At 44.5% G+C, this 26,596-nt stretch overlaps 1 protein-coding gene across 1 annotated transcript in view; it reads left to right on the top strand.

The window, feature by feature from the left end:
- The window catches only part of LOC135469398 (histone-lysine N-methyltransferase SETDB1-like), a 102,117-nt gene that overhangs the window by 56,346 nt on the left and 19,175 nt on the right, over window positions 1–26,596 (top strand). Inside the window, 6 exon segments of the mRNA XM_064748034.1 lie at window positions 5,019–5,213; window positions 5,411–5,569; window positions 7,328–7,433; window positions 13,594–13,777; window positions 16,286–16,471; window positions 18,120–18,241. Of these exon segments, the coding sequence (XP_064604104.1) occupies window positions 5,019–5,213; window positions 5,411–5,569; window positions 7,328–7,433; window positions 13,594–13,777; window positions 16,286–16,471; window positions 18,120–18,241 (952 nt within the window).

Below are 26,596 nucleotides of genomic sequence, written 5' to 3'. Positions count from 1 at the left end.
GCAAGCCAGACATTCTGTCCTCATTTGCCCAGTCTGGTTGATTCCCTCCCCATTCCGGGCAAGCCAGACATTCTGTCCTCATCAGCCCAGTCTGGTTGATTCCCTCTCCATTCCGGGCAAGCCAGACATTCTGTCCTCATTTGCCCAGTCTGGTTGATTCCCTCTCCATTCAGGGCAAGCCAGACATTCTGTCCTCATTTGCCCAGTCTGGTTGATTCCCTCTCCATTCAGGGCAAGCCAGACATTCTGTCCTCATCAGCCCAGTCTGGTTGATTCCCTCTCCATTCCGGGCAAGCCAGACATTCTGTCCTCATCAGCCCAGTCTGGTTGATTCCCTCTCCATTCCGGGCAAGCCAGACATTCTGTCCTCATTTGCCCAGTCTGGTTGATTCCCTCTCCATTCAGGGCAAGCCAGACATTCTGTCCTCATCAGCCCAGTCTGGTTGATTCCCTCTCCATTCAGGGCAAGCCAGACATTCTGTCCTCATCAGCCCAGTCTGGTTGATTCCCTCTCCATTCCGGGCAAGGCAGACATTCTGTCCTCATCAGCCCAGTGTGGTTGATTCCCTCCCCATTCAGGGCAAGCCAGACATTCTGTCCTCATCAGCCCAGTCTGGTTGATTCCTTCCCCATTCAGGGCAAGCCAGACATTCTGTCCTCATCAGCCCAGTCTGGTTGATTCCCTCTCCATTCAGGGCAAGCCAGACATTCTGTCCTCATCAGCCCAGTCTGGTTGATTCCCTCTCCATTCAGGGCAAGCCAGACATTCTGTCCTCATCAGCCCAGTCTGGTTGATTCCCTCCCCATTCAGGGCAAGCCAGACATTCTGTCCTCATCAGCCCAGTCTGGTTGATTCCCTCTCCATTCCGGGCAATCCAGACATTCTGTCCTCATTTGCCCAGTCTGGTTGATTCCCTCTCCATTCAGGGCAAGCCAGACATTCTGTCCTCATCCGCCCAGTCTGGTTGATTCCCTCCCCATTCAGGGCAAGCCAGACATTCTGTCCTCATCAGCCCAGTCTGGTTGATTCCCTCTCCATTCAGGGCAAGCCAGACATTCTGTCCTCATTTGCCCAGTCTGGTTGATTCCCTCCCCATTCAGGGCAAGCCAGACATTCTGTCCTCATCAGCCCAGTCTGGTTGATTCCCTCCCCATTCCGGGCAAGCCAGACATTCTGTCCTCATTTGCCCAGTCTGGTTGATTCCCTCTCCATTCAGGGCAAGCCAGACATTCTGTCCTCATTTGCCCAGTCTGGTTGATTCCCTCCCCATTCCGGGCAAGCCAGACATTCTGTCCTCATCAGCCCAGTCTGGTTGATTCCCTCTCCATTCCGGGCAAGCCAGACATTCTGTCCTCATTTGCCCAGTCTGGTTGATTCCCTCTCCATTCAGGGCAAGCCAGACATTCTGTCCTCATTTGCCCAGTCTGGTTGATTCCCTCCCCATTCAGGGCAAGCCAGACATTCTGTCCTCATCAGCCCAGTCTGGTTGATTCCCTCTCCATTCCGGGCAAGCCAGACATTCTGTCCTCATCAGCCCAGTCTGGTTGATTCCCTCTCCATTCCGGGCAAGCCAGACATTCTGTCCTCATTTGCCCAGTCTGGTTGATTCCCTCTCCATTCAGGGCAAGCCAGACATTCTGTCCTCATCAGCCCAGTCTGGTTGATTCCCTCTCCATTCAGGGCAAGCCAGACATTCTGTCCTCATCAGCCCAGTCTGGTTGATTCCCTCCCCATTCAAGACAGTCTAGACATTTTGCCCTCATCAGCCCAGTCTGGTTGATTCCCTCCCCATTCAGGGCAAGCCAGACATTCTGTCCTCATCAGCCCTGTCTAGTCGCCTTCATTGACTGACATTGAGGCCCAAAAAGGTGATTCTTTCCATACATGCACAAGTGTATACATGTGCACCCTGTTTCTATCACACGAAGTGAATAAATAAAACTCTGTCCAAGTATTTATTTAAGTGGTTTGTCGACAAGCTGGATGAACAGCTTGAATTCTTGAAGAAGTGAAGGTGTTCAATCATCACATATGTACCATTGGTTACAAGTGTTTTGTCAGCCATAAAGACATTGTCTTCCCTACATGCATCTCATTATTCAAAACATTTGAAACGTGAGTTTAAGTTTGCAGGTATTCCCCCAACCCTCCATCTTTTCATATCTATTACATGTATATTTGAATGCGTGATAGCATTGCAGAATGGCCCACACTGGGCCCCCCAGTGTGTCAGAAAATTTCCTAATATATTCGGACTGAGCTGCCAATCAACTGCCAATTATTCCTGCCAAAGCCATACACTTGTGATTATTCCAAGGGAAGAGTCACTGAAAATAAATAATTTTTTTGGTTAACGTTGAATTCTTTAAGTTGTCGGTTACAGACACGTGACTGTAGCTTTCAGGATATGTTAGTGTCTCATTTACAGTAATATATTGTTTAAAACTTGTTGCAATGTATTAGTGCATGTATGTGAAGTTTGTGATGGGTATATTTCCATGTATACATCCATTTCCACACCTGCCATCACCACGTTCAGGTATGACAAATCACAAACATTTAAAACCAAGCTCACAGTTTCAGTCCGCAAATGCTTTCCTTTCACCGGAATATTTTTATTGCTTGGTCATGTAAAATGTCTTGGACACCAGTCTCCATCTACTTTACAAGACAGTCGCTGCTTCAGATTTAGTTTGCTTGTGATTGCTTGTTTGAGATTGACTTGTCTCCAATCCAGCCACATCTGAATGTCTGTAAGACGGGTCGAAAGCTAAAGACCACGTGATTTCTGTAGTAGCAAACGGTATGGGTGAAGAAAACGATCCTCCCAACGGTATTGCGTACAAAAATGTCTTTTTTTGAATTGCTGTCAGTGATCATGTGTCTGTTGGATTTGTATAATTTACAGCTTTGAAGATAGTCTGAGTATTTCGGCAGAGCTTTCGTTGTGTTATTTTGTACAACTAGGTCTTCCTTTTCCCCAATGCTTTAACATTGGGCGGCCATTTTGTTTTCAACATGAAAGGTTGTCACATGACCTCCAACTTCCTACCCATCTTACAGAAGGCATGTGTCTGATCATTTGGACCTGCCAGGTGTGCCTACATAGCCGACTGTCTGTTCCTAGAGATTGGACACAAATTCTCCACCTTTTCTGATCCGTTGTTCCGTCTTATGAGCTCTTCCCTAATTCGGATGAGAGATTACAACATTGGGGGATGGGTTATCACTATGTCAGATTGTTTTTGCACTTACCCTGAGCAGTATTCTAAGAGGTGTCATTTGTTTTCACACCTTTTATGAGTAATTCTAAGCAGCAACCAGTATTTCAACACCAGTCACTAATTTTTTATTAATGCAGTCAAGCAACACCATTAGTTTTGGATTGGTTTCAGTTTTAATCGTCCTCTGTAGCCGGTCAGAAACCGCTAGCATTACTGTAGCTGTCAAACGGCCATTGGGTTGTTGTATGCAGTTCATAATTTGTTAGAATCTCACTCAGTGGCCCACAGGAGAGACACAGCCAATGGGAGAGCGTGTATCAAATTCATTGGAAGCCATCAAGTGGTTGTATCTACTGTTCTTTCACCTTACCATCATACCGAAGATTGATCAGACTAATGAACTTCCGCTTTGTTTTACACCCACCAAGCCCTATCACCAGAGTTTATACACATATTTTTAAAGCCTGATTTTTCCTCCTGGCTGTTAAATTTTAGCTGCCCAGGATTTCTCATCCCGACTCCTGCTAGCCCGGCCAATATTTAGCTGTGTTTGTTAGGTATAAAACCTTTCTCTCTTGCGCCATGAATCCACGTTTTCCTGAGGGCCAAGTCATCTGGAAACTTGGAAAAATTAAATCCAGGGTTCTTCGACGACCTGTTGTTACAACCGTATGCAGAATGGCAAATCATTTCATGTAGAAATTTGATATGCTTGTTGTCATATGTGTGTCTTTTTAATACAGAACTAAATGGCGAAGGTCTGACAGCTCGTTAAGGATGGACTTGTATGACGTCATTCAGCGGAGACTACCAAGTCTTGGCGGAAAAAATGCGTAAACCCAGCCCCATCATCTAGTGACTCATTTTAACAGTATACAGGGGCATCTAATTATTAATAAATAACCAGTCTAGACATTAATCCTTTAAGGCAACAAGGCATATGTTGTACCAACAGTTTAGCTTAAATTTATTTCCATGCGAAGATGAGCATGGCTTTCCTGGGCAGTGAAAGAAATTGCTGTACATCTACACGCAGTGAAATAAATAAATCAAACAAATAAAATACATAATAAATAAAAGTTCAAATCAACATCCACTATGGTGGTGTAAAAACAAGTATCTGTAAACTGCCTGAAAATGTAGTGGTGTTGGTTTAATTAAAAAATTGTTTCACTCATGGACTTGGGTAGGAAATTTATTTTATAATCTGCTAAATATGAAAAACTGTGGACACACTATTAATCCTATCCTGGTTGACTGTGTATATATTGCTCACATTAGACAAAGGGTCTAAAAATGTCCATTGTGAATTTATTTGAACCTGTAAATATATAGGTTATACTTTGTGTTATAAAAATATTTTGATTGCTGAGTATTACCTATAGTTTAATCTTTGTAACTGGTTTTAAACACATTCTCATCACCATATTCTTTGCCTCTGTTTTAAACATGTTCTTACCATGACATGACTGAAATATTTCAGATATGTGTATTTATTTATTGGATTGGTGTTCTAAGCCATACACTCATATGACAGCTGCCAGCATTAAGGTGGGATAGAAACGGACAGAGCCCTGTTGAAACCTATGACCATCTGCAGGTTGCTGGTAGACCTTTATTTAAGATATAACCTTCAACCATAATTATTTAGTGTTATTGTTTCCTTTTTGTGGAGAATATCATCGGAATAATCATAATCATCATTGAATACATCTTAGGATGGATAGTGTGTTGCAATGCATGTTTTTTCTTAATTTACCATGACCTTACCTGGCAGTGTGTGTGTTATTCAGGAAATCCGGGTGTGGCAGGTGTAATGGGTCCCACCTCAGACAGTCTGTCCTCCAACAACAGTAACAAGAAGAGGTCAGTCGCTAAGAAAAGTACAGGTGGTAAATCACAGGGTGGTGAAGTTGCTGGCCAGAACTGGGAGGCACCTTGGCTGAAAATCCAGCGGCCCAAGTCTACAGAGGGCACACAAAGAAAAGGTGAGGCACTTTTTCAATAATATGTACCTGTAAGCACTGTTTTTCACTTTTACTCTGCTCTACACAGCATTTTCTTTTTTCAAGTGTAAATTTTTACAATTTTTTTCCAGTGTTAATAATGATTTGATTTTGTGCTGCAAATGTTGCTGGAGAACCAAAAGGTATTCTTTGCATTTCCATTGAAATTATCATTGCAGAGAAGTATGGGAGTGGAAAGACAGAAAAGGACATGGCGAGTGTGTTGCAGCAGAGGCTCGCCTCCTGCTGTGTGGACAATGATGGAGATGAAGATCTCAGCGGGGAGGGAATGGACATTACAAACATCCCTGTGAGGGAGGCTAACAGGGTGAAGTTTGGTGAGTGCTGGTGTTTTGTGAGGGAGGGGATTCACATTTACAACCATCCCTGTGAGAGGGGCCCATAGGGTCAAGTTTGGGGAGTGCTGGTTGTTTTGTAGGGAGGGGGTAGACATTACAACCATCCCTGTGAGGGAGGTCAAAAGGGTGAAGTTTGGTGAGTGCTGGTGTGTTGTGAGGGAGGGGTGGACATTACAACTGTCCCTGTGAGGGACGCCAATTGGATGAAGTCTGGTGAGTGCTGGTGTGTTGTGAGGGAGGGGGTGGACATTACAACTGTCCCTGTGAGGGAAGCCAATAGGGTGAAGTTTGGGGAGTGCTGGTGTGTTGTGAGGGAGCGAGTGGACATTACAACTGTCCCCTTGAGGGAGGCCAATTGGATGAAGTTTGGGGAGTGCTGGTGTGTTGTGAGGGAGGGAGTGGACATTACAACTGTCCCTGTGAAGGGGGCCAATAGGGTGAAGTTTGGTTAGTGCAGGTGTGTTGTGGGGGAGGGAATGGACATTACAACTCTCCCTGTGAGCGAGGCCAATTGGATGAAGTTTGGTGAGTCGTGGGGGAGGGGGTGGACATTACAACTATCCCTGTGAAGGGGGCCAATAGGGTGAAGTTTGAGGAGTGCTGATGTGTTGTGAGGGAGGGGGTGGACATTACAACTATCCCTGTGAGGGAAGCCAATAGGGTGAAGTTTGAGGAGTGCTGGTGTGTTGTGGGGGAGGGGGTGGACATTACAACCATCCGTGTTAGGGGGGCCAATAGGATGAAGTTTGAGGAGTGCTGGTGTGTTGTGGGGGAGGGGATGGACATTACAACTGTCCCTGTGAGGGAAGCCAATAGGGTGAAGTTTGAGGAGTGCTGGTGTGTTGTGGGGGAGGGGGTGGACATTACAACCATCCATGTTAGGGGGGCCAATTGGATGAAGTTTGGTGAGTGCTGATGTGTTGTGAGAGAGGGAATGGACATAACAACTATCCCTGTGAGGGGGGCCAATAGGAGAAGTTTGAGGAGTGCTGGTGTGTTGTGGGTGAGGGGGTGGACAGTACAACCATCCATGTTAGGGGGGGGGGGGGCAATAGGGTGAAGTTTGAGGAGTGCTGATGTGTTGTGAGGGAGGGAATGGACATTACAACTGTCCCTGTGAGGGGGGCCAATAGGGTGAAGTTTGGTGAGTGCTGGTGTGTTGTGGGGGAGGGGGTGGACATTACAACCATTCATGTTAGGGGGGCCAATTGGATGGAGTTTGGTGCGTTTTTAGCAGTAAGCTGTTGTTAGGTGGAACTTCAGAAAATTGCTGATGGCAAGTTTTGGAGTTAACGTGACAGCTAATTGAAGACCTAGCTATAAAATAGATTTAAAGTTTGTAAACTTTTTGGGAAACCCATTGTGAACGTTATTTATGTTTTTATTCTATTGGGTGGGAATTTGAAAATCCTGGCCTTAATTAAATGTAAGACACACCTGCAGCAAACTCTTAAGCTGAAAAACATGGAACTTCATTTGAGATCATAGAACATATCTGCAATTCTCAAAGGCTAATATTTTTGTTCCATTCTGTTTCCTAGAAAATAGTTGTCATTGCTGTAACATTTCTTGGATGCTACATGCTTTAGCATACGAGATCCCACTTCTCGAAAACTAATATCGTGTGACGTTACATTTTCTGTCATGAAAGAAGGGAGGTAATTCAGATCAAGCCTGTTGTGTGTGGAAGTAATATTGAGTATCTGTCAAGTGATCCTCTGTTGTGTTTTGTTCCAGTGACTCACACATGTTCCCGCAAGTGTAACGAGCTGATAGATGATGATCCAACTAGCCACAGAGGGAAGAACCCATTGCTCATCCCTATGCACTGTGGCTGGGAAAGGTGAGTTCTCTGTTTGTACACAATAACCTACTGATCATGTCTCTTCTTTTTTTCTCTGACTACCTCTCCTTTCTTTCTCTGACTACCACTGATCAGGTTTCCCCTTTGTTTCTCTGACTGCCACTGATTAGGTTTCCCCTTTTTTTCTCTGACTACCACTGATCAGGTTTCCCCGTTCTTTCTCTTACTACCACTGATCAGGTTTACCCTTTCTTTCTCTGACCACCACTGATCAGGTTTCCCCTTTGTTTGTCTGACTACCACTGATCAGGTTTCCCCTTTCTTTCTCAGACTACCACTGATCAGGTTTCCCCTTTCTTTTTCAGACCACCAATGATCAGGTTTCCCCTCTCTTTCTCTGACCACCACTGATCAGGTTTCTCTTTCTTTCTTTGACTACCACTGATCAGGTTTCCCCGTTCTTTCTTTGACCACCACTGATCATGTTTCCCCGTTCTTTCTCTGACCACCAATGATCAGGTTTCCCCTTTCTTTCTTTGACTACCACTGATCAGGTTTCACCTTTCTTTCTTTGACCACCACTGATCGGGTTTCCCCTTTCTTTCTTTGACTACCGCTGATCAGGTTTCCCCTTCCTTTCTCTGACCACCACTGATCATGTTTCCCCTTTCTTTCTTTGACTACCGCTGATCAGGTTTCCCCTTTCTTTCTCTGACCACCACTGATCATGTTTCCCCTTTCTTTCTTTGACTACCGGTGATCAGGTTCCCCCTTTCTTTCTCTGACTACCACTGATCAGGTTTCCCCTTTCTCTCTTTGACTACCACTGATCAGGTTTCCCCGTTCTTTCTGTGATTACCACTGATCAGGTTTCCCCTTTCTTTCTTTGACTACCACTGATCAGGTTTCCCCGTTCTTTCTCTGACTACCACTGATCTGGCCCTCTCTTTCTCTGACTACCACTGATCAGAACCCCCGAGCATTATGCACATAAATTCGAATTGAGATGAGTTGAAATGGATTGGCACTTGACCATTGGGTTTTCTCACACTTTTGGTCCTTGATCAGTGAGTTTGGCTGTGGGAATGCTCAAAAATCTGGTTATTGAATAGTGGGGCTGCTCAAACCTCTGACCCTTGAAAACAAAGGCTTCTCAAACCTCAGACTCTTAACCAGTGGGGCTGCTCAAAAATCTGATTATTGACTAGTGGGGCTGCTCAAACCTCTGACCCTTCACCAATAAGGCTGCTCATACCTCTGACCCTTGACCATTAAGGTTGCTCAAACCTACAACACTTGACTAGCAGGAATGCTAAAAAAAACTGGCTATTGATTAATGGGGCTACTCAAACCTGCAACACTTGACCTGTGGGAATGCTCAAAAATCTGATTATTGACTAGAGGGGCTGCTCAAACCTCTGACCCTTCACCAATAAGGCTGCTCAAACCTCAGACTCTTAACCAGTGGGGCTGCTCACACCTCTGACCCTTGACCATTAAGGTTGCTCAAACCTACAACACTTGACTAGCAGGAATGCTAAAAAAAACCTGGCTATTGATTAATGGGGCTACTCAAACCTACAACACTTGACCTGTGGGAATGCTCAAAAATCTGATTATTGACTAGTGGAGATGCTCAAACCTCTGGCCCTTGACCAACAAGGCTGCTCAAACATCTGATTTTTGACCAGTGGGACAGCTCAAACCTACAACACTTGACCAGCAGGAATGGTAAAAAAAACTGGCTGTTGATTAATGGGGCTACTCAAATCTACATCACTTGACCCGTGGGAATGTTCAAAAATCTGATTATTGACTAGTGGGGATGCTCAAACCTCTGGCCATTGACCAACAAGGCTGCTCAAACATCTGATTCTTGACGAATGGGACAGCTCAAAACTACAACACTTTACTAGCAGGAATGCTAAAAAACTGGCTATTGATTAATGGGCTACTCAAACCTACAACACTTGACCTGTGGGAATGCTCAAAAATCTGATTATTGACTAGTGGAGATGCTCAAACCTCTGGCCCTTGACCAACAAGGCTGCTCAAACATCTGATTTTTGACCAGTGGGACAGCTCAAACCTACAACACTTGACCAGCAGGAATGGTGAAAAAAACTGGCTGTTGATTAATGGGGCTACTCAAATCTACATCACTTGACCCGTGGAATGTTCAAAAATCTGATTATTGACTAGTGGGGATGCTCAAACCTCTGGCCATTGACCAACAAGGCTGCTCAAACATCTGATTCTTGACGAATGGGACAGCTCAAAACTACAACACTTTACTAGCAGGAATGCTAAAAAAACTGGCTATTGATTAATGGGGCTACTCAAACCTACAACACTTGACCTGTGGGAATGCTCAAAAATCTGATTATTGACTAGTGGAGATGCTCAAACCTCTGGCCCTTGACCAACAAGGCTGCTCAAACATCTGATTTTTGACCAGTGGGACAGCTCAACCTACAACACTTGACAGCAGGAATGGTGAAAAAAACTGGCTGTTGATTAATGGGGCTACTCAAATCTACATCACTTGACCCCGTGGAATGTTCAAAAATCTGATTATTGACTAGTGGGGATGCTCAAACCTCTGGCCATTGACCAACAAGGCTGCTCAAACATCTGATTCTTGACGAATGGGACAGCTCAAAACTACAACACTTTACTAGCAGGAATGCTAAAAAAAACTGGCTATTGATTAATGGGGCTACTCAAACCTACAACACTTGACCTGTGGGAATGCTCAAAAATCTGATTATTGACTAGTGGGGATGCTCAAACTCTGGCCCTTGACCAACAAGGCTGCTCAAACATCTGATTCTTGACAAATGGGACAGCTCAAACCTACAACACTTGACCGGCGGGAATGCTCAAACCTACATCACTTGACCAGCAGTAATGCTCAAGCCTACAAACACTTGACAGGTAGGAATGCTCCAGCCTACAACACTTGACCGACTGGATTGCTCAAGCCTACAACACTTGACCGGCGAGAATGCTCAAGCCTACAACACTTGAACCGGCGAGAATGCTCAAGCCTACAACCACTTGACTGGCGGGAATGCTCAAACCTACAACACGACCAGTGGGGCTGCTCAAACCTACAACACATCACCAGTGGGGTGCTCAAACCTTGCTCAAACCTTGCTCAAACTTAGATATTTAACCAATGAGGAATGCTCAAAATGAACTTTTTGACTAGTGAGGGTGTTCAGCATGAAGGGGATAGAACAACGACTAGTTGACTCGTATCAGTATAATGGCTCGAGTAGGGTTGGCTTACTTATCTTCGGTAAGGCATCTCAGTGAAGCAGCACTAGATAAAAGAGCGGTGGAAATCCGTCCTTCAAACAGGAGGCACATAACATGTACTCTAAGGATTCCTTTATCTTTGACTGAAAAATTAATAAGTATGACGTTAAACCCCAAGCACTCACTCACTCACACTTGACCAGTTGGAATGCTCAAACCTATAACACTTGACCAGTGAGATAGCTCAAGCCCACAACACTTGACCAGTGAGATTGCCCAAGCCTACAACACTTGACCAATGGGACTGCTCAAACCTACAACACTTGACCAGTGGAAATGCTCCTAAAATTGTTTATGGGTGAGTGGGGCTGCTAAAACCTCTGACCAGTGAGTTTCCCCTTACCCCTGACCTATGGGTCTGCTCAAATATCCAACCCTTGACCAATGTTGCAGCTCAAACCTGCTCAAGCCTCTTGGCCTTGACAAATGTGATTGTTCAAACCTCAGAGCCTTAACCAGTGGGTCTGCTCAAACCTCAGAGCCTTAACCAGTGGGTCTGCTCAAACCTCAGACCTTTAACCAGTGGGGCTGCTCAAACCTCAGACCGTCAACCAGTGGGGCTCCTCAAACCTCAGACCCTCAACCAGTGGGGCTCCTCAAACCTCAGACCCTTAACCAGTGGGGCTCCTCAAACCTCTGACCCTTGACCAATAAGGCTGCTCAAATGGCAGACCCATAACCAGTGGGGCTGCTCAAACCTCAGACCCTTAACCATTGGGGCTCCTCAAAGCTCAGAGCCTTAACCAGTGGGGCTGCTCAAACCTCAGATCCTTAACCAATGGGGCTGCTCAAACCTCAGAGCCTTAACCAGTGGGGCTGCTCAAACCTCAGACCCTTAACCAATGGGGCTGCTCAAACCTCACATCCTTACCATGTGGGGCTGCTCAAACCTCTGACCCTTGACCAATAGGTGTAGCCAATGAAATAGGCCAAGCTCTCAATATTCATTGCTAACCATCAGTCTAATGTATTGTTAGATCTACAGGATAATGTCCTTTTCTATCCAGTTTTGACTTAGGAATTACACCATGAATAAATGACTGTCTTTAGAAGATATTTATTACAAAGCTAATCTGATAAACATGTGCACCCTCCTACTTCCTAAATGTAATTGTACCATATGCTGTTACCTGAAGTAAATAATGTTTGAGACATCACGTCATATTAGAAACATATTTCAACAACAGCACATTTGGTTAGATCAGTGAGTTTCAAATGTGGACAGATCATTCAGAATCAGCTGGATTTAGAGATCATAGCAAAGGACAACTGAATGCAGCGAGTAGGCAGAGCGACCATTTCTAAGAACCATCCAGTCAAATTGTGCAACAGAGACTTTCTTTTATGACCTGTCTTCATGTGGTTTTCACACAGTTCATATTTTACTCTGTTGTATGCCACTAACAACTCCATCACTCCACACAGTTCTCATCATACTCTGTTGCATGCCACCGACAGCTCCATCACACCACACAGTTCACATCATACTCTGTTGCATGCCAAAGACAGCTCCATCACACCACACAGTTCACATCATACTCTGTTGCATGCCACCGACGGCTCCATCACACCACACAGTGCACATCATACTCTGTTGCATGCCACCGACAGCTCCATCACACCACACAATTCACATCATACTTTGTTGCATGCCACCAACAGCTCCATCACACCACACAGTTCACATTTTACTCTGTTATATGCCACTAACAACTCCATCACACCACACAGTGCACATCATACTCTGTTGCATGCCACCAACAGCTCCATCACACCACACAGTTCTCATCATACTCTGTTGCATGCCACCGACAGCTCCATCACTCCACACAGTTCACATCATACTCTGTTGCATGCCACCAACAGCTCCATCACACCACGCAGTTCTCATCATACTCTGTTGCATGCCACCGACGGCTCCATCACACCACACAGTGCACATCATACTCTGTTGCATGCCACCGACAGCTCCATCACACCACACAGTTCACATCATACTCTGTTGTATGCCATATACAGCTCCATCACTCCACACAGTTCACATTTTACTCTGTTGTATGCCACTAACAACTCCATCACACCACACAGTGCACATCATACTCTGTTGCATGCCACCGACAGCTCCATCACTCCACACAGTTCACATCATACTCTGTTGTATGCCATATACAGCTCCATCACTCCACACAGTTCACATTTTACTCTGTTGTATGCCACTAACAACTCCATCACACCACACAGTGCACATCATACTCTGTTGCATGCCACCAACAGCTCCATCACACCACACAGTTCACATCATACTCTGTTGCATGCCCCTGACGACTCCATGACACCATACTGGATCATTATGCAGATAGTCAACAGGATATACCATCCGTATAGACAGTTCCAGAGAGTTAACCAGGAGGATATTCTGTGCTAGAAACCTAACCACGTAGTTAAGCCACAATGAGCTTTCATTGGAAGAAAACCATGTATCATCTGTATAGACTTACTGTGATATATTGAAGCTTACATAATGTATAGCTTAACAAAACATAAAGAGTATAAAAAAAGAGGAATCTCTTGTGGTAGTCAGTTTATTGCATCACCCCCCTTCCAAGTTTTGTGTGCGATCTTCCAATTTGCTGTTGGCCGTGTGCGGTACTGTAAGGTGTTCAAAACATAGTCAATCCCTGGGTCACCATGTATTTACCTCCTTTCTTTGACATACCAAATGTTCAGTGTTTTTCTACTCACCTTTCAGTTTCCTCCACCCATAAAATTTGCTGTAAATGTAACATTTTTGTGGCTGGCATTAAACAACAATCAAAGAAATAAATAAATAAAACAATTATCAGTTACTAATGGCAACTAACTCAATTTCTTGCAGACAAATCACAAAGACGCGACCAATGTCCAAGCGGCTGGTTTTGTACAAGGCACCATGTGGCCGGCGCTTGAGGAACATTGACGAAGTGGACAAATTTCTCTTAGATACAGACTGTAAGCTGACCATCGATCTCTTCTGTTTTGACCCCAGTCTCCACACCAATACTGAGATCGTGCCGGTCAAGGTGAGTATCTGTATGTGTCACGTGTATTCTCTGCCCCTCTCAACTGGTCAGCTTGTATATGTCATGTGTATTCTCAGCTCCTGTCAACTGGTCAGCCTGTATATGTCACTTGTATTCTCCTCTCCTCTCATGTGGTCAGGGTGTATATGTCAGGTATATTCTCCTCCCATCTCATGTGGTCATGCTGTCTATGTCACATGTATTCTCCGCCCCTCTCGTGGTCAGGCTGTATATGTCATGTGTATTCTCCCCCCTTCATGGTCAGGCTGTACAGGTCATGTATATTCTCCTCCCATCTCATGTGGTCAGGCAGTATATGTCACATGTATTCTCTGCCCCTCTCGTGGTCAGCCTGTAAATGTCACATGATTCTCCTCCCCTGTCCTGTGATCAGGCTGTATATGTCACGTGTATTCTCCTCCCATCTCATGTGGTCAGGCTCTATATGTCACGTGTATTCTCCTCCCCTGTCCTGTGATCAGGCTCTATATGTCACGTGTATTCTCCTCCCCTGTCCTGTGGTCAGGCTCTATATGTCACGTGTATTCTCCTCCCATCTCATGTGGTCAGGCTGTATATGTCATGTGTATTCTCCTCCCATCTCATGTGGTCAGGCTGTATATGTCATGTGTATTCTCCTCTCCTCATGGTCAGGCTGTATATGTCATGTGTATTCTCCTCCCCTCATGGTCAGGCTGTATATGTCATGTATATTCTCCTCCCATCTCATGTGGTCATGCTGTCTATGTCACATGTATTCTCCGCCCCTCTCGTGGTCAGCCTGTATATGTCATGTGTATTCTCCTCCCCTCATGGTCAGGCTGTATATGTCATGTATATTCTCCTCCCATCTCATGTGTTCATGCTGTCTATGTCACATGTATTCTCCGCCCCTCTCGTGGTCAGGCTGTATATGTCATGTGTATTCTCCTCCCCTCATGGTCAGGCTGTACAGGTCATGTATATTCTCCTCCCATCTCATGTGGTCAGGCAGTATATGTCACATGTATTCTCCGCCCCTCTCGTGGTCAGCCTGTAAATGTCACATGATTCTCCTCCCCTCTCTTGTGGTCAGGGTGTATATGTCACGTGTATTCTCCTCCCCTCTCATGTGGCCAGGCTGTACATGTCACATGTATTCTCCTCCCATTTCATGTGGCCAGGCTCTACAGGTCATGTGTATTCTCCTCCCCTCATGGTCAGGCTGTATATTTCATGTGTATTCTCCTCCCCTCATGGTCAGGCTGTACATGTCACATGTATTCTCCTCCCATTTCATGTGGCCAGGCTGTACAGGTCACATGTATTCTTCTCCCCTCATGGTCAGGCTGTATATTTCATGTGTATTCTCCTCCCCTCTCATGTGGCCAGGCTGTACATGTCACATGTATTCTCCTCCCATTTCATGTGGCCAGGCTGTACAGGTCATATGTATTCTTCTCCCCTCATGGTCAGGCTGTATATTTCATGTGTATTCTCCTCCCCTCTCATGTGGCCAGGCTGTACATGTCACATGTATTCTCCTCCCATTTCATGTGGCCAGGCTGTACAGGTCACATGTATTCTTCTCCCCTCATGGTCAGGCTGTATATTTCATGTGTATTCTCCTCCCCTCTCATGTGGCCAGGCTGTACATGTCACATGTATTCTCCTCCCATTTCATGTGGCCAGGCTGTACAGGTCACATGTATTCTTCTCCCCTCATGGTCAGGCTGTATATTTCATGTGTATTCCCCTCCCCTCTCATGTGGCCAGGCTGTACATGTCACATGTATTCTCCTCCCATTTCATGTGGCCAGGCTGTACAGGTCACATGTATTCTTCTCCCCTCATGGTCAGGCTGTATATTTCATGTGTATTCCCCTCCCCTCTCATGTGGCCAGGCTGTACATGTCACATGTATTCTCCTCCCATTTCATGTGGCCAGGCTGTACAGGTCACATGTATTCTTCTCCCCTCATGGTCAGGCTGTACATGTCACATGTATTCTCCTCCCATTTCATGTGGCCAGGCTGTACAGGTCACATGTATTCTTCTCCCCTCATGGTCAGGCTGTATATTTCATGTGTATTCTCCTTCCCTCATGGTCAGGCTGTACAGGTCATGTGTATTCTCCTCCCCTCATGGTCAGGCTGTATATTTCATGTGCGTTCTCCTCCCCTCTCATGTGGCCAGGCTGTACAGGTCATGTGTATTCTCCTCCCCTCATGGTCAGGCTGTACAGGTCATGTTTATTCTCCTCCCCTCATGGTCAGGCTGTACAGGTCATGTGTATTCTCCTCCCCTCATGGTCAGGCTGTACATGTCATGTGTATTCTCCTCCCCTCATGGTCAGGCTGTACATGTCACGTGTATTCTCCTCCCCTCATGGTCAGGCTGTACAGGTCATGTGTATTCTCCTCCCCTCATGGTCAGACTGTACAGGTCAAGTGTATTCTCCTCCCCTCTCATGTGGTCAGACTGCATATTGCTATTCTCACATGTTGTGACTATCTCTTTTCTTGGCAGACATTCTGTGATATCAAGGATTTATCGTATGGGAAGGAGTTGGTGCCAATCTCGTGTGTGAATGGGATAGATCGCCAGTATCCGGATTATGTGGAGTATTCCAACCAAAGAATGCCTTGTAAAGGAGTAAGCATCAACCTGGATCAGGACTTCCTTGTCTGCTGTGACTGTACAGACGGATGTAGGGTGAGTATGGTCAATGTGTGGGCATGTGGGGTACTGATGGATGCAGAGTGAGTACAGTCAGTGTGTGAGCCTGTAGGGTACTGATGGATGCAGAGTGAGTACAGTCAGTGTGTGGGCCTGTAGGGTACTGATGGATGCAGGGTGAGTACAGTAATTGTGTGTGCCTGTAGGGTACTGACATATGCAGGGTGAGTACAGTCAGTGTGTGTGCCTGTAGGGTACTGACATATGCAGGGTGAGTAGTCAGTGTGTGGGCCTGTAGGGTACTGACAGATGCAGAGTGAGTACAGTCAGTGTGTGAGCCTGTAGGGTACTGATGGATGCAGAGTGAGTACAGTCAGTGTATGTGCCTGTAGGGTACTGACATATGCAAGGTGAGTACAGTCAGTGTGCGTGCCTGTAGGGTACTGATGGATGCAGAATGAGGACAGTCAGTGTGTGTGCCTGTAGGGTACTGACATATGCAGGGTGAGTACAGTCAGTGTGTGCCTGTAGGGTACTGATGGATGCAGAGTGAGTACAGTCAGTGTATGTGCCTGTAGGGTACTGACATATGCAAGGTGAGTACAGTCAGTGTGTGGGCCTGTAGGATACTGACCGATGCAGGGTGAGTACAGTCAGTGTGTGGGTCTGTAGGGTACTGATGGATGCAGAGTGAGTACAGTCAGTGTGTGTGCCTGTAGGGTACTGACATATGCAGGGTGAGTACAGTCAGTGTGTGGGCCTGTAGGATACTGACCGATGCAGGGTGAGTACAGTCAATGTGTGGGCCTGTAGGGTACTGATTCATGCAGAGTGAGTACAGTCAGTGTATGTGCCTGTAGGGTACTGACATATGCAGGGTGAGTACAGTCAGTGTGTGTGCCTGTAGGGTACTGATGGATACAGGGTGAGTACAGTCAGTGTGTGTGCCTGTAGGTTAGTGACATATGCAGGGTGAGTACAGTCAGTGTGTGTGCCTGTAGGGTACCGACATATGCAGGGTGAGTACAGTCAGTGTGTGTGCCTGTAGGGTACTGATGGATGCAGAGTGAGTACAGTCGGTGGATGTGTCTGTAGGTTACTGACATATGCAGGGTGAGTACAGTCAGTGTGTGGGCCTGTAGGATACTGATGGATGCAGGGTGAGTACAGTAATTGTGTGGACATTTATGGTACTGATGGATGCAGGGTGAGTACAGTCAGTGTGTGTGTCTGTAGTGTACTGACATATGCAGGGTGAGTACAGTCAGTGTGTGTGCCTGTAGGGTACTGACAGATGCAGGGTGAGTACAGTCAGTGTGTGGGCCTGTAGGGCACTGATGGATGCAGGGTGAGTACAGTAATTGTGTGGACCTTTAGGGTACTGATGGATGCAGAGTGAGTACAGTTGAATTACCTGGTATGGGAATAATATTTCACTCTGTTTAATTTCAATGTTAATACACCTGTGTTGATGTTTGCTAGATGGTGATGTTTGGTAGGTGGTGATGTTTGGTAGGTGGTGATGTTAATGAGGCTTTATATCATTTCTCCATATACATGTGCAGAACACACACAGATCATGTACCTACATGTAATCATCAGTTATATTATAGCTGCTGTGATTGTCTGTGTGGTAAACTTACTGGTTATTGACTAACTGTGTTGTTGTTGTTGTTGTTGACAGGATCGTTCAAAATGTGCGTGTTGCCAGCAGACAGTGGAAATGAGTGGTGTGACAACCGGAGGGCACTGTGACCCCTCAGCAGGATATCAAGACCGCAGACTCAAAGAACCTCTCCTTACAGGGTAAGACTTCCAGGCTCTGTGTGTGTTCGTGGATGTGTGTGGGTGTCACTCTGCAGACAGGTAGAGTGACATATTCCTCTAATAATAATCATAATTCTTTATTTTCTGAGGGTTATCAATGAGTTACAAACTAGTCTTCCTTGAGCCCATGCTTACACACTATGCTATATGATTCGTTCATATACTATGTCATCCATTTAAAGACACTGAACAGTTCTTGACTTGGTGTTGGATATTGTGCATTTAAAATGATCCGTGCTGCATGTTCCTGGAGGCGTAACATACATTCAAGTGACTTTAGAGTCACTGCCCCATATTGTGCAACAGTAATCCAACAGTGGTTGTACATAAGGATTTTAAAACAAAAACCTTTAGTGGTGTGGTAAATATTTTTTTTATCTTTTGTAACAGTATGAGCTTGGATGATATAAGTTTACATTGATTTTCAGTTTGTTTCTCCCAGGACAACCTGTCATCAGTTGTTACACCTACATGTAGGAGCTTTGTGTATACTTAACATTTTCAATTTCTTATCCATCAATTTCTAGGTGGAGTTTCCTCTCCAACTTAGGTACACACTGCCATGAACCGACTGTGATACATCTTGTCTTTTCAAGGTTGATGGCAATATCATTATCGCCCCACCACTGTAGTGATGTTCCCCTTTCATTTCCTAGTGCTGTCTCTACACTGTCCCTAACCCTAACCTCTACACTTTCCAATGTTTTGGTTGATGTTGGGACTGTTGTGTCATCTACAAACAGATGAATAATACAATTCTTAGCTTGTAGATGGAGATCATTGATGAAAATAATTAACAGTAAAGGGTCAAGTATAGAGCCCTGGGGGACTATGCATGTTACTTCACGTAGTTCAGACTGAATTCTTCCTAGAGAGACCTTTTGTTTTCTGTGTGATAGATAACTTTGATACCATCAAAGACATTTGTTTCTAAATTGATAGCTAGTCAATTTCTGTAGCAGTAATTAGTAGTTAATAAGGTCAAATGCTTTCTTAAGATCAATATATAACACAACTGTCAGCTGGTTTTCATCGATCAGTGACAGCCAGTCATCAGTAATGTTTGTGAGTGAAGTTTGGCATGAATGATGGGATCTAAATCCTGACTGTAGTTCTTGTCACAATTTATGTGTAGTTAAGAATTCATTTATCTGGTTTGCAACATACTTTTCAAGTATGTTGGAAAGAATTGGCAGAATTGAGATCAGTCTGTTGTTATTTGGATCCATTTTAGAACCATTTTTGTAGATAGGTGTAATTCTAGCATTGTTGACGTCATCAGGAAATATACCTGTCCCTATGGATTGATTAAAAATAATGGTTAGTGCAGAGGCTATTTAATTGTCTATAGGATTTAATAGCTTTTGAGTGAGTGCTTTGAGTTTAAGGTAGTGCTTATCAATTTTTCAGTCATATGACAATGAAGGAATCCTTAGAGTGCATGTAATGTGCCCCTCTGTTGCAGGAAGGATTTCCATTGCTCCTTTATCTAGTGCTGCTTCACTTACGACAACTTCTAACAGCTGTTTGAGATATAAAATTAACATTGAAATGTGTTTCTTTATCTACTTTTCTTTGGGTAAACATTCTTAGTTAATAATAATAATCTTTATTTAAACTCGCCCCATAGAAATAACCTATTTTCATGGGGGCAAGATTTGAAACAATAAATACAAATTTATATCTATAGAGACTACAGAGCACGGATATGTGGAGAAATCAAACAAGATGTGCTAAAACAACAAATACACATGTATATCTATAAAGACTACAGAACACGGTTATGTGCACAAATCAAACAAAATGTGCTAAAGCGATGAATACACATGTATGTCTATAAACACTACAGCGCACGGTTATGTACATAAATCAAACAAAATGTGCTAAAGCGATGAATACACATGTATGTCTATAAACACTACAGAGCACGGTTATGTGCACAAATCAAACAAAATGTGCTAAAGCGATGAATACACATGGATATCTATAAAGACTACAGCGCACGGTTATGTACATAAATCAAACAGGCTGGGCTAAAACAATAAATACACATGTATATCTATAGAGGCTACAGAGCACGGTTATGCACACAATTCAGATAAGGTGTGCTAAAACAATAAATACACATGTATGTCTATAAACACTATAGAGCACGGTTATGTGCACAAATCAAACAAGATGTGCTAAATCAATGAATACACATGTATGTCTATAGAGGCTACAGAGCACGGTTATGCACACAATTCAGATAAGGTGTGCTAAAACAATAAATACACATGTATGTCTATAAACACTACAGAGCACGGTTATGTGCACAAATCAAACAAGATGTGCTAAATCAATAAATACACATGTATGTCTATAAACACTACAGGGCACGGTTATGTGCACAAATCAAACGATGTGCTAAATCAATGAATACACATGTATGTCTATAAACACTACAGAGCACGGTTATGTGCACAAATCAAACAAGATGTGCTAAATCAATAAATACACATGTATGTCTATAAACACTACAGAGCACGGTTATGTGCACAAATCAAACAAGATGTGCTAAATCAATGAATACACATGTATATCTCTAAAGACTTCATAGCATGGCTATGTGCACAAATGAAACAAGGTGTGCTAAATCAGTAAATACACAAGTGTATCTATAAAAACCAGAGAGCACAGCTACATGCATGTAAAATACTCCTGAGAAGTATAAAGTACATGTTTGGGTGAAGACATAAAATGGGTGAGAAGTATATCTAAAAGGGCTTCAAAAATTTCTGTACATAATGTTATATTGTTCCACACACCATCCAAATTTAAGACAAGCTTAAAGGGTAGATGGACTCTCTCTTGATGAGTTGTAACAATGATACACTTAGTTTTGTCAGCATTAGCACACATTTTGTTATTTTGACACCATAGGTTTACTGCTTGTAAGCCTTCATTGAGCTTCCCCTCTATTTCATCACTATCACATTCAGTGGTGTGCATATGTAGATCATTAATATAAATTTAAAACAATATTGGTGCTAAAACTGAACCTGTGGTACACCCAACTTTTTTGTCACTATCAGACTGAGCACCAGTTACATACACACTGCTTTCTCCCACTCAGATAAAATTCAGTACATCGTAAGGGTTTTCTCTTATACCATATACCCTAAGTCTTCTAATTATTGAGACAGATATTAGTAGTGCTGAAAGCAGAATGTAATATTTTTCCCCAGATTTTTGGAAAAGTTAAGATGTGAGTACAGTGTATGTTGTTCATAAGATAGTCTAACCATGTGAGAAAAAAGGAAACAAATATTCCTGCTACAGCAATAGCCAACGTTTGTTGGCTAAAATCAGGTGTCCCAAAAATTAGGAGAAATGGGGTACCTAGTTTCTTCTGTAACGTTTTGTGATTAACTAAATCATGTGCTTTTCGTAGGTCAAGAAGGACAGCATCAGTAATGTCACTACAATCAATTAACTCTGACCAAGAATCAGTCGGTTCAATGAGTTTTGTTAATGCTCCTAGTTCAATGAGTTTTGTTAATGCTCCTAGTTCAATGAGTTTTGTTAATGCTCCTAGTTCAATGAGTTTTGTTAATGCTCCTAGTTCAATGAGTTTTGTTAATGCTCCTAGTTCAATGAGTTTTGCTAATGCTCCTTGTAATTTGTTTAATATCATTTGTTGATTTGTTACTTTTTGGATCATTTATCACTGCTTGATATTGAGGCAGAGTGAACTCAGAATCTAAGTCTTATCAGTTTCCAAAAGTCACTTGAATTTGTTATGTCTTCTCCTGCAGCCTACATTTGTTTTGATTTCGCTTTATGAATTAAGGCTTTTGTTTTGTTGCACCAAAATGTGTATTATCTTCCATCATTCTTTCTATGATACAAGTCACTCTTTTGACGTTTTTCTTTAATATGTGCAGAGCACCAGTCTAGTTACCTGTATCTATTCACTGTGCTAGTTTTTAATGGGGCATGCTTTTGAAAAAATCATCCTTGAACAAGGTGAACCAAATATTTAAAGCGGTATATGGGTCACCTGCCATTCAGGTAATTTAAAATTTTCTCTGCTTACATCTTTGAGAAATGACTTCTCATCAAAATATTTGTAATCTCGGTTTGTCATTTGGATGTTGTTTTTTTTTCAAAGTTTAGCCAAATTTGATTTCGTAACACATGTAAGATAGTTGTTACTGATGGCATAATGTGGTACTTTAAGTTCTACTAGATGACACTGTTGTGTAAACATGATCTACACCATGTCTCAGATGTACTAGTAATTCTGGTACGTTCTTTTACAAGATGAAATAAGCTGGTAATCTTGAGCCATGCTTTTGGTATCTCATGTGGGTTAAGAGATAGTCCCCAAAAATCATTATTTCCTTTTTTTCCAATGGCTTTACCACTTCTTCAAATTGATCATACCATATTCATTTTGATTTTGGTGTCCTGTAGACAATCGGGGCCTCTGTGGCTCAGTCGGTTAAAGTGCTAGCGCAGCGTAATGACCCAGGAGTCTCTCACCAATGCGGTCGCTGTGAGTTCAATTCCAGCTCATGCTGGCGACCGTACGTGAGAAGGTCTGCCAGCAACCTGCGGCTGGTTGTGGGTTTCCCCCGGGCTCTGCCCGGTTTCCACCTACCATAATGCTGGCCGCCGTCGTATAAGTGAAATATTCTTGAGTATGGCGTAAAACACCAATCAAAAAAAAAAAAAAATCCTGTAGACAATCACAGTAAAAAGGCTTGCTCATGTGGGTTTTGTACTTCAATCCATATGTTTTCAGTGTCAGAGATCTGTAAGTCATCCCTTCGTTTAACTGACATATTTTCTCCCAGGTGGACTGAGGTACCCCTGTCACCTCACAGACAAGTAGGCTGAAGTACTCCTCTGTCACCTCACAGACAGGTGGACTGAGGGACTCCTCTGTCACCTCACAGACAGGTGGACTGAGATACTCCTGTCACCTCACAGACAGGTGGACTGAGATACTCCTGTCAACTTACAAATAGGTGGACTGAGAGACTCCTCTTTCACCTCACAGACAGGTGGACTGAAATACTCCTTTCACGGTACAAATAGGTGGATTGAGATACTCCTCTGTCACCTCACAGATAGGTGACCTGAAATATTCTTGTCACCTCACAAACAGGTGGACTGAGATACTCCTGTCACCTCACAGACAAGTGGACTGAGATACTCCTCTGCCACCTCATAGACAGGTGAACTGAGATACTCCTGTCACCTCACAAACAGGTGAACTGAGATACTCCCCTGTCACCTCACAAACAGGTGGACTGAGATACTCCTGTCACCTCACAAACAGGTGGACTGAGATATTTCTGTCACCTCACAAACAGGTGGACTGAGATACTCCCCTGTCACCTCACAGACAAGTGGACTGAGATACTCCTGCCACTTCACAAACAGGTGAACTGAGATACTTCTCGGTGACCTCACAGACAGGTGGACTCAGATACTCCCCTGTCACCTCACAAACAGGTGAACTCAGATACTCCCCTGTCACCTCACAAACAGGTGGGCTGAGATACTTCTGTCACCTCACAAACAGGTGGACTCAGATACTCCCGTGTCACCTCACAAACAGGTGGACTGAGATACTTCTGTCACCTCACAAACAGGTGGACTCAGATACTCCCCTGTCACCTCACAAACAGGTGAACTGAGATATTCTTGTCACCTCACTAACAGGTGGACTGAGATACTTCTGTCACCTCACAAACAGGTGGACTGAGATACTCCTCTGTCACCTCACAGACAGGTGTGGACTGGGATACTCCTGCCACCTCACAAACAGGTGAACTCAGATACTCCCCTGTCACCTCACAAACAGGGGAACTCAGATACTCCCCTGTCACCTCACAAACAGGTGGACTGAGATACTTCTGTCACCTCACAAACAGGTGGACTGAGATACTCCTCTGTCACCTCACAGGCAGGTGGACTGAGATACTTCTGTCACCTCACAAACAGGTGGACTGAGATACTCTTGTCACCTCACAAACAGGTGTGGACTGGGATACTCCTGCCACCTCACAAACAGGTGAACTCAGATACTCCTGTCAACTCACAGACAGGTGCACTGAGATTCTCTTGTCGCCTCACAAACAGGTGCACTGAGATACTCCTGTCACCTCACAGACAGGTGAACTGAAATTCTCTTGTCGCCTCACAGACAGGTGTACTGAGATACTCCTGTCACCTCACAAACAGGTGGACTGAGATACTCCTGTCATTTTACAAACAGGTGGACAGATACTTTTCTGTCACCTCACAGACAGGTGGACTGAGATACTCCTCTGTCATCTCACAGACAGGGAGACTGAGATACTCTTCTGTCACCTCACAGACAGGTGGACTGAGATACTCCTGTCACCTCACAGACAGGTGCACTGAGATTCTCTTGTCGCCTCACAAACAGGTGGACTGAGATACTCCTGTCACCTCACAGACAGGTGAACTGAAATTCTCTTGTCGCCTCACAGACAGGTGAACTCAGATACTCCTGTCACCTCACAGACAGGTGTAGACTGAGATACTCCTGTCACCTCACAGACCGATGGACTCAGATACTCCCCTGTCACCTCACAAACAGGTGGACTGAGATACTTCTGTCACCTCACAAACAGGTGGACTGAGATACTCCTGTCACCTCACAGACAGGTGCACTGAGATTCTCTTGTCGCCTCACAAACAGGTGGACTGAGATACTCCTGTCACCTCACAGACAGGTGAACTGAAATTCTCTTGTCGCCTCACAGACAGGTGAACTCAGATACTCCTGTCACCTCACAGACAGGTGTGGACTGAGATACTCCTGTCACCTCACAGACCGATGGACTCAGATACTCCCCTGTCACCTCAGAAACAGGTTGTCTGAGATACTCCTGTCACCTCACAGACAGGTGTGGACTGAGATACTCCTGTCACCTCACAAACAGGTGGACTGAGATACTCCTTTTACATTACAAAACAGGTCCTCACAGGCCTCACAGGTGGATTGAGGTATTCCTCTGTCACGTCACAGACAGGTGGACTGAGAAGACTCCCTGTCACCTCACAGACAGGTGGACTGAAATACTCCTCTGTCATCTCACAGACAGGTGGACTGAGATACTCATGTCACCTCACAGACAGGTGGACTGAGATACTCCTGTCATTTCACAGATAGGTCGACTGAGGTACTCCTCTGTCATCACACAGACTTGTGGACTGAGATACTCCTTTGTCACCTCACAGACAGGTAGACTGAGAGATTCCTTCATCACCTCGCAGACAGGTAGACTGAGACACTCCTCTGTCACCTCACAGACAGGTGTGGACTGGGATACTCCTGTCACCTCAAGCAGATGGGCAGATGAGATATTCTTGTCACCTCACTAACAGGTGGACTGAGATACTCCTGGCACCTCCAGACAGGTGGACTGAGATACTCCTGTCACCTCACAGACCGATGGACTGACTCCTCTGTCAGCTCACAGACAGGTGGACTGAGAGATTCCTTTATCACCTCGCAGACAGGTAGACTGAGACACTCTATTGTCACCTCACAAACGGGTGGACTGAGACACTCCTGTCATCTCACAGATAGGTCGAGTGAGGTACTCCTCTGTCACCTCATAGACAGGTAGACTGAGACTCCTCTGTCACCTCACAGACAGTTGGCCTGAGGTATTTCTCTGTTACCCCACAGACAGGTGGGCTGAGAGACTCTGTAACTTCATAGACAGGTGGACTGAAATACTCCATTCACCTCACAGACAGGTGGACTGAGATACTCCTCTGTTACCTCACAGACAGGTGGACTGAGATACTCCTCTGTCACCTCACAAACAGGTAGACTGAGATACTCCTTTCACCTTAAAAATAGGTGGACCGAGATACTCCTGTCACCTTACAGACAGGTGGACTGAGATACTCCTCTGTCACTTCACATACAGGTGGACTGTGGTATTCCTTTGTCACCTCACAGACAAGTGGACTGAGAGACTCCTCTGTCACCTCACATACAGGTGGACTGAGATACTCCTCTGTCACCTCACAAACAGGTGGACTGAGATACTCCTGTCACCTCACAGACAGGTGGACTGAGATACTCCTCTATCACCTCACAGACAGGTGAACTGAGATACTCCTCTGTCATTTCACAGACAGGTGTGGACTGAGATACTCCTGTCACCTCAAAGACAGGTGGACGGAGATATTCCTCTGTCACCTCACAAACAGGTGGACTGAGATACTCCTCTTTTACCTCACAGGCAGGTGGACCGAGATACTCCTGTCACCTTACAGACAGGTGGACTGAGATAC

Source organism: Liolophura sinensis, chromosome 6, assembly GCF_032854445.1.
Source record: "Liolophura sinensis isolate JHLJ2023 chromosome 6, CUHK_Ljap_v2, whole genome shotgun sequence".
Classification (NCBI taxonomy): domain Eukaryota; kingdom Metazoa; phylum Mollusca; class Polyplacophora; order Chitonida; family Chitonidae; genus Liolophura; species Liolophura sinensis.
Note: the sequence above shows the minus strand (reverse complement) of the source record. Positions and strands in the feature narration are given on the sequence as shown.